General features: G+C 34.7%; 1 protein-coding gene across 1 annotated transcript in view; it reads right to left on the bottom strand.

Moving 5' to 3' along the window:
* Nucleotides 1-12,985, bottom strand: part of LOC129224166 (uncharacterized) — a 245,757-nt gene that overhangs the window by 39,858 nt on the left and 192,914 nt on the right. The window contains exon 28 of the mRNA XM_054858583.1: nucleotides 3,895-4,265. Within this exon, the coding sequence (XP_054714558.1) occupies nucleotides 3,895-4,265 (371 nt within the window). The remainder of the gene's footprint in view (nucleotides 1-3,894; nucleotides 4,266-12,985) is intronic.

Here is a 12,985-nt window from a genome sequence, read left to right as displayed (position 1 = left end):
TCTTAAAAGTGAAAAATAATTTTATTCTTTAAACACCATCGATAATGCTTTTAAACATTATTTTTGAAGTTGGCGCAAAAACGATAGATAAAATCATTCACAGCCATAACTCAACTACAACTATAAATTTAACCAGGGCCAGTTTCTTTACTATCACATAAAGTATGCATTGATGACAACATATTTGAATAACGATATAAATGTTTCGTTCGTAACTTTGGATGCTTTTCTGAAAAAAAAAATAAACGAAGCATGGTTACACCGGATTTTACTTTTTGTTTTTGCGCCAACTTCAAAAATTATGTTTAAAAGCATTATCGATGGTGTTTAAAGAATAAAATTATTTTTCACTTTTTAGAGCAAATTTGAAGTCGGTTCTATTTTTTTTCAAAATTTTAAAATCTAAATACAAGTCGCGCGTAAGGCAGCATCGATCACATGGTCTTTCATGAGAGCAAGTTTCAAGGCTTGTGTTCCATTTTACTGAGCCTAAGCGTACGGCAAAGGTCTAGAAATGGAATATTCTCCATAACTCACCATAAAGAAAATGCCATGACTGTTGTTCAGCTAAAAGATCTTGTCAGGATTTTTAGTGATTTTTTAATATCATTTCCCGTAATAATATATTTTATTGCAAGTAGTAATTCAAAAATTAAAAATTATGTTGATATTCATGAAAATTACAAACCTATTTCAGACATACGAAGCAACAATTAAAGGTTTTAAAGCAGAAATTAGCCCACTATGTTTTTACCTTGCATCTTTTTATAATTTGGGCACAACTTATTTATTCAAGGCTGTACTGGTGGAAGCGCAATCGGTGCACTTGTCATGTAGACCTACATTTTTAGAGGGCACAAAACCCCCTATATATATTTTTAGAAAATCCACAGTATTAGCAAAAATGAAGATACATATTTTTCGCTTGTAAAGAAGCGTTAGGCAATCATTGAGCTACTAACAGTAGTAAATCAGTAAATAACAATTTTTTTAAAAAAATACTAAGCACTTATCATAATGCACTCAAAAGGATAAAATAACTTTTCTGGGTCAGAAAGGACAATTTAAGTATTACTGTAGTTTTCAATTATTCCAAGAAAAAGGCTTCACAAACGAAGAAAAGTGCGGCTCAAGTCATGTGGAGAATGTTTTATCATTATCTAGCTTTCAATCATAAATTTGAGTATTGAAGCATGCATATTTTTTTTAATGGGAAAGTTCGGCTTGAAATGACTTGAGCGCAGTTTTCTTCGTTTGTGAAGTATTTTTCTTGGAATAATTGAAAACTACATGAATACTTAAATTGTCCTTTCTGACCCACAAAAGTTATTTTATCCTTTTGAGTGCATTATGATAAGTGCTTAGTATTTTTAAAAAAATTCTGTTATTTTAAAGTTTTTCGTTTTCAAACAAAATTTTACTTTAGATTTTCATTTTGTTTTTAGCGTTAAGTTGTACCTAAGATTAAACAAATCATTTAATGAAATTCTGAATTCTCTAAGTGGTCTAGTTGCTGAGATATAAGCAAAAGAATAGTTCACAGCGTACAAGTTTCTTTTGGTAAAGATTACATCGCCCCGTTATCGATTATTGGCATAGATTAGGATAAAGACCATAACAAAGCAACGTCAGTGAATAAATTTCATTCTTGCTCCAGAGAAGCCTTGATTCAAAATTTTCATTATGATTACTATTAGCATTACATTTGCAAGACAACAAAATTTGTAACAATGGCGTTTATATTTAAATATTTAACGGGGAAATTACACTTGCTATTTTCAATCCTAACCGAAATAATAATTTTATTTCAGAATTTTAATTTTTCAGAATTAAGTTGTACCTTAAAATTAAGCAAATCATTTAGTGAAATCCCGAAGTCTCTAAGGGATCTAGTTGCTGAAATATAATCAAAAGCAAAGCCTCAGACTACTCCGTGACAATCAGGCCAAGTATAATAAAAGTGCTTAAAAAGTGATATTGAAAGAAGACAAAATATGAACCCCGATCTGAAGTTCTGATTAATCAAATTTTTTATGAAATTTTCTCAATATTTTTCACAAGTTTTAATAATGAAGCTAATTTTATTCCCATTTAAACTTGCAAAATGCTTCAAGTCAAAGACTTTCCAAGACTTCCAAAAGCGTGATGTCCCAGAACCTTGATGTCTATTATCAATCCTTGGTTTAATCCCCACAGTAAAAGAAACATTATACCACTTGGAGTGCCAAACCACGAATTAATCATCAATGTCTTAATGACGTTACCTTAATGACGTAACCTTAAGTCGGAAAAAATGAATGTCACCAATATTTATTGCACTGTTTTGAAAGCTAGAAATACGTATAAATACGTATAATTGCCAACGGTGACTTATAATTAGACTTGCCGGTTTTCAGACAAGATCCCAGGGTTCCGGCCGGTTTACTTCGGAATTACGTCCCAGAAAATGATAAACTTGGTTACAGATGACCAAAAAAGTCTAAAAATAATGAACTGAAAGATTATCTAAAATATTAACTCTGTCATTTCTGTACCTCAGAGTCGGATTGACGTAAGTTCAAAAATTGCGATTAACTGTTTAATAGTGCATTGTATGTGGAATCCTTGTCCACATCGAGTCATGCAAACGAAATTCTAAAAAAAAAAAAAAATACTCTGTAATTATTTACCAGTGCTAAAAGAGCGGGCGTCCTTTACTTCGCATGAGCCAGAGAAACGTTTATCCTATCTCCTGTAAAGTAGTGATTATGGGACTTACGTTACTCTGGCTCTGAGGTACAGATTTGTAACATTGACCAGTAAAGTTAATATCGGATTAACCTGTAAAGATTTTTACTACAAGATTAAAAACTAAAAAGACGTTCTAAAAAAAGTCCTAGCCAATGCAAAGAATCTGTTCACAAAGTAACCATTTATTCATAGTATTGGATATAAACTACTCTCTAAAGTACTCTGAAAACCAATAAGGGGTTCTGTACCCTATTGAATACTCGCTACTTTGCAGGAGGGGGGCATTCCGTTGTCCCGGTTGAACATTTCAGAAATCCGGCAAGCCTACTTATAATCATCTTGAGAAATGCTGTTGGATATAGTGAGGAATGCATTCAAGTGCTGTTGGATATCCTGAAATGTCAAATGTGAATGTCATCGATATTTATTGCACCATTTTGAAAGCTAGAAATACGTATAATTGCAAACAATGATTTTTGATCATCTCCGAGAAGTGCTGTTGGATATCCTGAAGTGTGAAAAGTGAATGTCATCAATATTTATTGCTCTGTTTTGAAAGCTAGAAATACGTATAATAGCCAACAACGATTTTTGATCATCTCCGAGAAGTGCTGTTGGATATAGTGAGGAATGCGTTTAAGTGTTGTTGGATATCCTAAAGTGTGAAAAGTGAATGTCATCAATATTTTTTGCTCTGTTTTGAAAGCTAGAAATACGTATAATTGCCAACAACGATTTTTGATCATCTCCGAGAAATGCTGTTGGATATAGTGAGGAATGCGTTTAAGTGTTGTTGGATATCCTAAAGTGTGAAAAGTGAATGTCAATATTTATTGCTCTGTTTTGAAAGCTAGAAATACGTATAATTGCCAACAACGATTTTTGATCATCTCCGAGAAGTGCTGTTGGATATAGTGAGGAATGCGTTTAAGTGTTGTTGGATATCCTAAAGTGTGAAAAGTGAATGTAATCAATATTTATTGCGCTGTTTTGAAAGCTAGAAATACATATAACGGCCAACGATTATTTTTGATCATGTCCAAGAAGTGCTGTTGGATATAGTGAGGGATGCATTTAAGTTCTGTTGGATATCCTAAAGTGTCAAAAGTGACTGTCACCAATATTTATTTCACTGTTTTGAAATCTAGAAATATTTATAATTACCAACGGTGACTTCTGGTCATTTCGAGAAAAACTGTTGGATGTCGTGAGACCTTCCTTAGCCCTGCTAACTATACCAGGCGTACCACCATATCGGTTCTTCGACGGTTCGGGAGCAACAGGTGTGGGCTCTGGAGATCTGAACTTGTTCTGAAAGTCCTTGTGACCACTGTTGTCTCTCTTGAGTTGGAATTTGGGTGGTTCTGGCACCGGTTCCGGCGAAGGTTTCTGGTTGCGTCCCCAGAAGGCATTGTTAGTTGATGCGGTGTTGGGTTTTTGAGGCTCAACAGGTGGCACGTAAGGAGCTGGACTGCGGTTCGGTTGACCGTAGTACTTCTTTGGACCTGTTGACGCCTGTGGTGATGGAATGGTGCCTGCATAAGAAAAATGACTTTAGTGTTATTAGTCAATAAGTGACGAGGCAGAGGCTATAAAACAGATTCTATTCGACCTCCTACAACAATACTGACCGAAATTGTTTAAATACTTATCCCAGTGGAAAATTAGTCACATAATTCTGTACTCATAAAAGTCCTTTGGCTGAAACTGGAACCGGTTACGCACGCACTTCTTTACTTCATCGTCCGAATGAAATCATTGTCCCCGAAGTGCCTTCTTGAGTTCTCCAAAGACGTGGAATCACATGGGGATAGATCTGGACTACAAGAGGGGTGGTACAACACTTCCCACTTAAATTTCCGTAAAAGTTCTTTTTTTGCATTGGTTGTGTGTGTCCCCAGTAAACTTTCACGTGCTGTCATCCTGTTGCACGACAACGCTGGACCACAGACAGCCAATGCAACGAAGGAACTTTTGTGGAAATTTAAGTGGGAAGTCCTGAAACACCCCCTTTTCCTAGTCCAGATCTATCCACGTGTGATTTTAACATCTTTGGGCATTTCGGGGACAACAATTTCATTCGGACGATGAAGTAAAGGAGTGCGTGCCTAATAGGAAAGTTTTCGATTTTTCAATTTTATTTTTATATGATAGAGTAACATGTATGAACATCATAGGTGAAAAAATTTTTGCGATACGATAAGTAGTTTTTTTTTAATTAATTTTTAAAGTTCAAGCGCTTGTGACGTCAAATGGCATAGGAAGTGACGTCATGCGCTCTTCCGATAGGGGAGAAGCCGAAGGTCACGCATTCGACTTCGAAGACGAAACGTAAAAGGCTTATCTCCTCGCATTTAATCCTCGCGTTTCTGGAACATTAAACCTTTCATCCTCTCGGAAATATTCGAATATCATCCTTGATGTTACTTGAGGAAGATTATTTAGATTGTGCTTTAACGAATCCGGCCTCCATAGTGTGTTCAAAAGGATTATTGAATTTCGGAAAAATAAAAATATCAGCGCGCTCAAAATGTCCCTAGCGAAAACAAGGGCTCTTCGGCGGAAGGCTGCCCATGAGTGCCCTGTGACGTAAGCTCGTGACGTTTCAGAAGAGCGCACTTTTGCGCGTGGATTTTTAAAAATTCCTTAAAAATCAATCACGGTGTTTTAAAATTCGGCGATGGTGAATTTTTTAGTTTTGAGGGTCAATTAACAATATACAATGGCCAAAATATGAACATTTAATAGGTTGCAACTTCCCTATTGGTCCCAGCAGCAGCCAAAGGACTTTTATGAACACGGAATTATGCGGCTAATTTTCCACTGGGATAAGTGTTTAAACAATTTCGGTCAGTACTTTCGAAGAATGTCGTATAAAATCTGTTTTATAGCTTCTGACTCGTTACTTATTGACGGACCCTAATATTAATGCTCATGATAAATTTCTGTTAAGGACTTTTATGTTTTCTGTTAAGGACTTATTATTTTTGTTAAGGACTTTCTGTAAAAGGACTTTTATGAACACAGAACTATGCGACTAATTTTCCACTGGGATAAGTGTTTAAACAATTTCGGTCAGTACTTTCGAAGAATGTCGAATAAAATCTGTTTTATAGCTTCTGACTCGTTACTTATTGACGGACCCTAATATTAATGCTCATGATAAATTTCTGTTAAGGACTTATTATTTTTGTTAAGGACTTTCTGTAAAAGGACTTTTATGAACACAGAATTATGCGACTAATTTTCAACTGGGATAAGTGTTTAAACAATTTCGGTCAGTAATTTCGGGGAATGTCGAAAAATATCTATTTTATAGCTTCTGACTCGTTACTGATTGACGGACATTAATATTAACCTCTTTACTGTGAGAACTTCTTCGCCAAAAAAGGTCCTTTTATGCGTAAACATTTTAAAGAGAAATGTTCACTTCCCAGCAATGCATTTGGTTCCGGGACCTCCTAAGTTGCTACTCCTTTCGTTTTACAAAGGAGCTTCTGCTTGATCAATCCAGCCATTATGGGGATCCAGCGCGCGATAGTTTCTAAAGAGTGGGAGGGAACGTTGTCCCTGAGGTGCAAGGGGTAGGTTGACGATGACAGCTGGAATGTATTCATTTTGGCTTTCTCTTTTCTTAGGTTTGTTCTGGAAACCATTTTGAAATTCTCCTAGCTTCAAAAGGACCTCTAAGCATTTTACTACGAAATTCCGAAATATTTACTTATATTCAGACAGACGTTATATATTTTGTAAATGCTAATCAAACTAGTTTAGTTATTGAAATTTGCTGTTCAACTTTTAAAACTGCGCAATTAAATCAATTTAGTTTAAAAATTGAAAAAATAAGATTAAAAAAAAAAAAAAATTGATGGAAGTTGAAATAACTTTCCCTTACCACAAACTTTAACATGAAGTTCTTTATATTCTATGGATAATTAGATTGCTTATTAAAACTGCGAAGCTTAGTATTTGCTACATGATTATACTATGATAAGCAATGTTATTTTTTTTACAAACTAACGGTTTGTAGTTTTGCTGCATAAATTTTAATATAGTAGCCAAAAGCTGGGGCATTAACTTTCATCATCTATGGCTTGAGTCACACCCATTTACCTGGGTGTGCTACTGTTTCCTTGGTTCCAACCAACTTAAAACCAATGTTTTCTAGCAATGAAATTCAGACTGAAACATTTATAATTTATCCTGTTCTATATTAATAATTTCAAGCCGGCAAAAAATTCAATAGCGATTGTATTTTTTTTAAACGATAAACTTGAATGCTTCGTATATGTTATATTGTCGTTCGGAACCGACGTCTACAAACTTACAATTGAAGAAGAGTTTGCTTACAAAATGTAACTGTAGATGGGGCAAACCTAACCTGGCAGCATTTTGAAGGCTGAGCAGATCCTAATAACATCACGACGCTGTCAGGTTAGGTTTACCTCAACTGTAGCTAAAATCAAAATCAAATGCAGGATCCGACTAAAATATGGGGAGAGGGGCGTAGATAGACTTTGATGCTCTCCCCCCCCCCCCCCAACCGCAAAATTTAAATTTCAACATAGTGCTCATTTTTCTGAACGTACGCCCTCATACTTCTTGCGCCCCCCCCCCGCACCGCGGGGTTGTCATGTGCGCCACTGGATTTAGCCATTGGCTAAATCAAAATCTAAGTCACTTGGGAGCATTTCAAAAGCAGGAGCCGTAGGCTACGGCCCAGTTCCCAGATGGTAATTCTGATTACGCCAGTGACTGCTATAATACCTAAGCACTAAATTGATTTTTCTTTCAACCTTTCTTGACCCGCGGGCCGGCAACATCTTTTTAAAAGAACTCCCGAACCGGTCAGTTTTTTTTCTTGCCTTATTTATTATTATTTTTTTATATGAAAAAGAAAAGAAAATGACTCGCAGAACCTGAAAAATCTGCTAAAAATCTAATCTGACCGGAGAATCCCCCCCCCCCTTTTTTTTCTCCTTTTCTTTTTATTTATTTATTTTTTTTCCTCAAAAAAAAGGGAAATTTTTGACTTGCGGATTGTTGTGGAAAAAGTTAGTGGGTAGTCGAGTTTTTTTTTTACTACATATTAGAGATTTGTTGCAAAACATTTTATAGCAAAGGTTGTAGATAGCTAATTGTTGTAACAACTATCCATAAGTAAGTGAGCATTTGAGAAAAATCAGACAATTTTGAAAATTAATCACCAAATTCATGCAAAAACCGTTACATAGGATATTATTAGACTTTTACATTTATTTCTTTATTTGTTTTTGAATAAAGAATTTTTAATTTGTTTATTTCATAGCTGCGTCACCTGGGCTTCAATCGGTCTACCTCGAAAATAAAAGTTATGTCAAACGATCAGGCTAAATAATATTAAAAATCTTCAAAATTTCCTGACAAAGCGAGAAAAAGTTACCAAAATAGAAATTTTTTAATTCCCCCAATTATTGAAAAAGCCTCAAAACAAAAGGTAGAATTTTTTTTGTTCATATTCGAGAAAAAAAAAAAGGCAACAGATCTCTCTTCTCAATGATTTTCGTCACGCTACTAATTTTTATAAAATCATTGTTCAACAATGACCGTAAGCAGCAACGAATTTCAAATAGAAGGCTTACCTACATCTTAAGATTGAAATTAGTTAAAAACAGTTGTAACTCACGTTCTAATCACCTTGGTACATTGGAACAAATGATGCAGAAAAATCAGTGGTTTCCATGGATATTTTATTCTAATTTTTGTGAGCATTTTTTTTGCCCTCATATTACAGAAAAACGCCATTTTTGGATATTATTATTAGAATTCAAACGGCTTGGTTTTTCTTTTTTTTCGCGTTCGAAAACCCCCTTACGTTCTTTCTTGGGTGCTCAAGTACCTCCCTGCCAAATTGTTCGAGATCCGACGTAAACTGTGGATTTATAAAGGGCGCCATACACACACACATACGTATATATATATTGACTGTTTTATTTATATAGATTTTAAATCGAGGACGAGCAAAAAACCCTGAGGACCGGCAAATTTTTCCTCCTTACTGGTACCGGTCCACCCAACCATCAAGCAGGGGAGGGGAGGGCCCACAAATAAAGATGGTGACTAGCGACTCAAGTATCGTTGTCGGGTCGTGGGAGTACGTATTCTTTCGGCGGAGATAGGGGGGGGGGGGGGGTATTTGGCTAAATTGTCATCTGCGCTGTTTTCTTCATCAGAAGATTCTTGGTCATTAGAATAAATACTATAATCAGAGCTGTCGTTGCTCGAATAATCTGCGTCTGACATTATGAAGCATATAAGTATTCGCTAAGAAGAAAATGTTCTAAATGCATCGAATGTTCAACAAAGAATGAAGGCCTTCTCGTTGTAGATACAACAATGTAGCTACTGTGAAGTGCGCATGCACAGCCAGTATACACCTTATCAGTCAGACATTGCACCCATGAAAAGCAAGAGCAAAGAATTAATCCCCTTTCAAAAGAAAACCTAAACTATTGTAGAAGAATCAACGTGGGAATTCGTGCTTGAACGAGCATTAGAATCTAGTTTCTGTGATTCGAATTAGTACTCGAAAAAGATCTGGGTTGTGTTAGTATATGTTTAAACTAATGCACATATATTATACGTGTATATATAAGTAAGAGGGGAAAGCATACATTTTTGTATTTTTATCCTTTCTTCTTTCAAACTATTAAAATTTGTTCTTGTTTCTTAATTTTTTTGTATTCGCTGCAATGAGATTTTACTGTATTATTTAATGATTTTTTTTATCATTGATTAAATTTATTATTATTTTATTTATTTTTTGACATTTTTTTGACTTAAGATTTTCTATTCAAATTCACCAGCTGTTAGTGAATCTTGCTATTATAAAACTTCACATTCCACAATTGTGTTTGTGGCAAAGAAAGTAGGGCTAATGGAATGCACTGATACGACAGCGAACCTGTTTCCGTATTCATCTATCTCTCTTGGGAGTGTCTGAAGTCTTTTATTCGCATCGGATTCTAAGCCTTTCTGAATGGATATCTTTTTGGGGTGCAAACAGCTCACACACACGTGTTGTATTTTCTACCTTGTCACTCTATAATAGTAAAAGTGACCCGATGTGATAACTGCTACTTTTTAAATCTTATTTTTTTAAAAAAAAGAAAAACAGGAAGAACATATTGATTAGAAGGAAAACTACTAGCCTCAACTTGGGGTTTGGGACCACAAAAAGCAACAGCATAAGTAAAGGTGGTTTTGAACGATTTTACGTAACAATTTGCATTATTTTTACCATAGAAATTCAAATATTTCGGGGGGCAGCATCGCTTCCCCTTCGTTCTTTTAAACTACATCATTGCAGATTGATACATTTAATTGATTCACGTTATGCCACGATTTTTTTTGCACTACGTTTAGTTTACACAAACTAAAACGCCGCACAATTTTAGATTCAGCTGACTCTTTGTAATAAAATAAAAACGTCCAACTAGATTCTCTCTCTGTTTACATATATTTATTATCGACTAGTATGGGGGACAACTGCCCTCTTTTCTTTCAAAAGAAAAGGTTCCTATTATTTTATAAAAATTAAAAAAATGTAGCATCGAATTGAAAGAAGTACCATATGACCATTAGTCCCAATATTTGAGGTCGTGCCCCGGACATTTTGAGAAAAGGTCTGTTAATCAATAATAACGTTAAAATTAAATTTTAGAAAAAGTCACCTGTACACTGTACAGGCACCGTCTACCTACCCCCTTCCCCTCCCCTCAGGTATCTCCAACTTTTTTGTGCACCAGCTGCTTATGTTCTCTCTAATTATATCTTTATCTCTCGCACTCTTGCAAGGAAAGTGACACAACTCAAAATTTGAGAAAAACGTACTAGATATTTATTTTAAATCTAAATTTAATGCTCTTTTTTTGCCAACAAAACTCGCACAATACTTCTGGCATATGTCGAATTTCTCGGGTAGAGAAAGAATTTCCGACCCCGCAATGTGATATAATTTCAAGTCGTCAGGATGCATCCCACCCCTCCTAGGAGCTCTGAAACATTTAACTGAGACACCCTGCATATATAATAATGCATCATGTTTCTCTGCAGTTTTTTCAGTTCGAGCTTTACCAGGTGTATGAGAAGCGTTTCGCAATTTCATCTTAAAATAATTAATATTTTCCTTTGAAAACATTTGCATAAAAGGTGCAATATGTAATATTTTTCTATTTTTAAATAAAAACTTGAAGCACTAGATGATTAATAAGTTTAACATCGTTTAAAACAGCACTAATTTGCAAAAAAAAAAAAAAAAAGGTGCAGATAGAAGAGTATTGCAGTGAAGAGGAGGATTGCAATGAGAAACTTGTAATATAAGAAGATGTGAGCTTTGAATGTTATAAGGTAATCAGAACATCCAATAAAGTCCATATCTAAGTTTAAAAAAATTTTCTATGAAAAAGGTCTTCCTTGCCCCCCCCCCCCCTTTCCCGAAACATGTAACTGGAGTTTTTGGTAAACTTGTGCTGTTTCCAAAGTTGTTGATTTTTTTCCCCATTTACTTTTTAGTTCAGATATTTATTTATTTCATACTAGGAAATTTATTAAGAGCTTGACGGAAAGGCATTCTGTAGAGAAAAGAAAAGCGCAAAACAGATATCGGTATAACAAGTTAGAATTTTATCTTGAGAGGGGTTTGTCGTAACAGTTCGTAAATAAATATATTTCAGAAGACTTGAATTGCAAATATCAGTCCAAGTTCAGGATTAATTTTAAGTGATAAGTATTGTAGATTACCTCGAATGTTTAGGGGAGTACTCTGAACACATTGAATTTGCTCTAAAAACCTTTCATACATGGGCGGATTTATGGGGGGGGGGCAGAGGGGGCAATGCCCCCCCAGTTTTGGGAGGACTTTATGTAGTAACAACACATCTTCCAAAAATTAAAAAAAAAAAGAAATCAATTTTTTTTTTGAGTAGTTCAGAAGAGCATGGGTGGATTTATAGGGGGGGGGGGCAAAAAGTGCAATGCAATTGAGAGGAGTCCATGTAGTAACAACTTATCTTCCAAAATCTTATAACAAAAAAAAAATCACGAGAATAGCGAATGTTCTTTTCTGAAGGGAGAAAAGAAAAAAACCGAACATTAAATACAAATAGTACAGCTGTCACTGGGGTACTGAAAATTGGTCTAAATTCACTATTTTGGACTGAAAACCATTTGGGCAAGTATATGAATGAAAATATAGGCTAAACGAGCTATGCATTCAGTTGCAACACTTATAATAATTGACGTTTGGGCCCCTCCCTCCCCCCCTCCCCAATTTGCGCTAACAAAACGATCTACTCGCTACGATTTATTTTCTCTCTTTTCAGAATGCTTATTTTCAATTTGCGTGATTTCAAAAACTAGATGTTTTGGGTTGTTACAGACGAAAGATTTTGAAGAACCTTCTGGTATCACACGTTCAAATGAAATTGACTGATTTGAAATCTATGCTATTGCAAAAGAAGTGCATAGCTAAAAGGTTTTTGTACAGCAAAATACTATCAAATGTAACAGTTTACACTATACTCAACGAATGTATATAAAAATGAAACAAAAGACTGGAAAAATTGTCCAACCATTGAACAAACAGAACGTAAAATCACTGTAAACAATGCGTTAATTTTTTAGGGGAAAAATTAGGAATCCCTAGCAGTTCAAAACTAAATTTCTGATTTTCCAGAATCATACATTGTAAGGAAAACATCTGAATAAAAGAAAAAGTGAGGGAGATATATTTCCGGCACGAAAGCTTTGCACAATTCTTGTAAGATCACATTATTACCTGATGAAATGTTTTTCTGTGTTTTCTTTATTTTTTAAAGGAAAAAAATTGTATACATGAAACTAATAGTTAGAACTGTTTTTCATGTGCTTGGAAAATTTTCAGCTTGTCTTTTTTTTTTTTTTTTTTTTGAGAAAGAAAAGTAAATACTATCGCAAACTGAATAAATTTCAGTTATCTAGACGCTCTGATTAATTGAACCTTTTTACTTAGAGGGAAAATACCATTTTCCTTACTTTCTAAATACTGTTTAAAAATTAAGGTAAGTCATAATCATCTAAAGTCTAAATGGGACAGTTATTGTCATTATTGAAGTCTGAGTAAATCAGTCATCAAAAGTTTTGGAAAATTTTGCTGAAATTTGATAAACACCGATAAAAACCTTACACAAATTGGTAAAATCGTAAAACTCCTTTAACTGTTAAAACTGTCGAATTT

This window comes from Uloborus diversus, chromosome 6 (genome assembly GCF_026930045.1).
Source record: "Uloborus diversus isolate 005 chromosome 6, Udiv.v.3.1, whole genome shotgun sequence".
Taxonomy (NCBI): domain Eukaryota; kingdom Metazoa; phylum Arthropoda; class Arachnida; order Araneae; family Uloboridae; genus Uloborus; species Uloborus diversus.
This window is presented reverse-complemented; position numbering and strand designations above follow the sequence as displayed.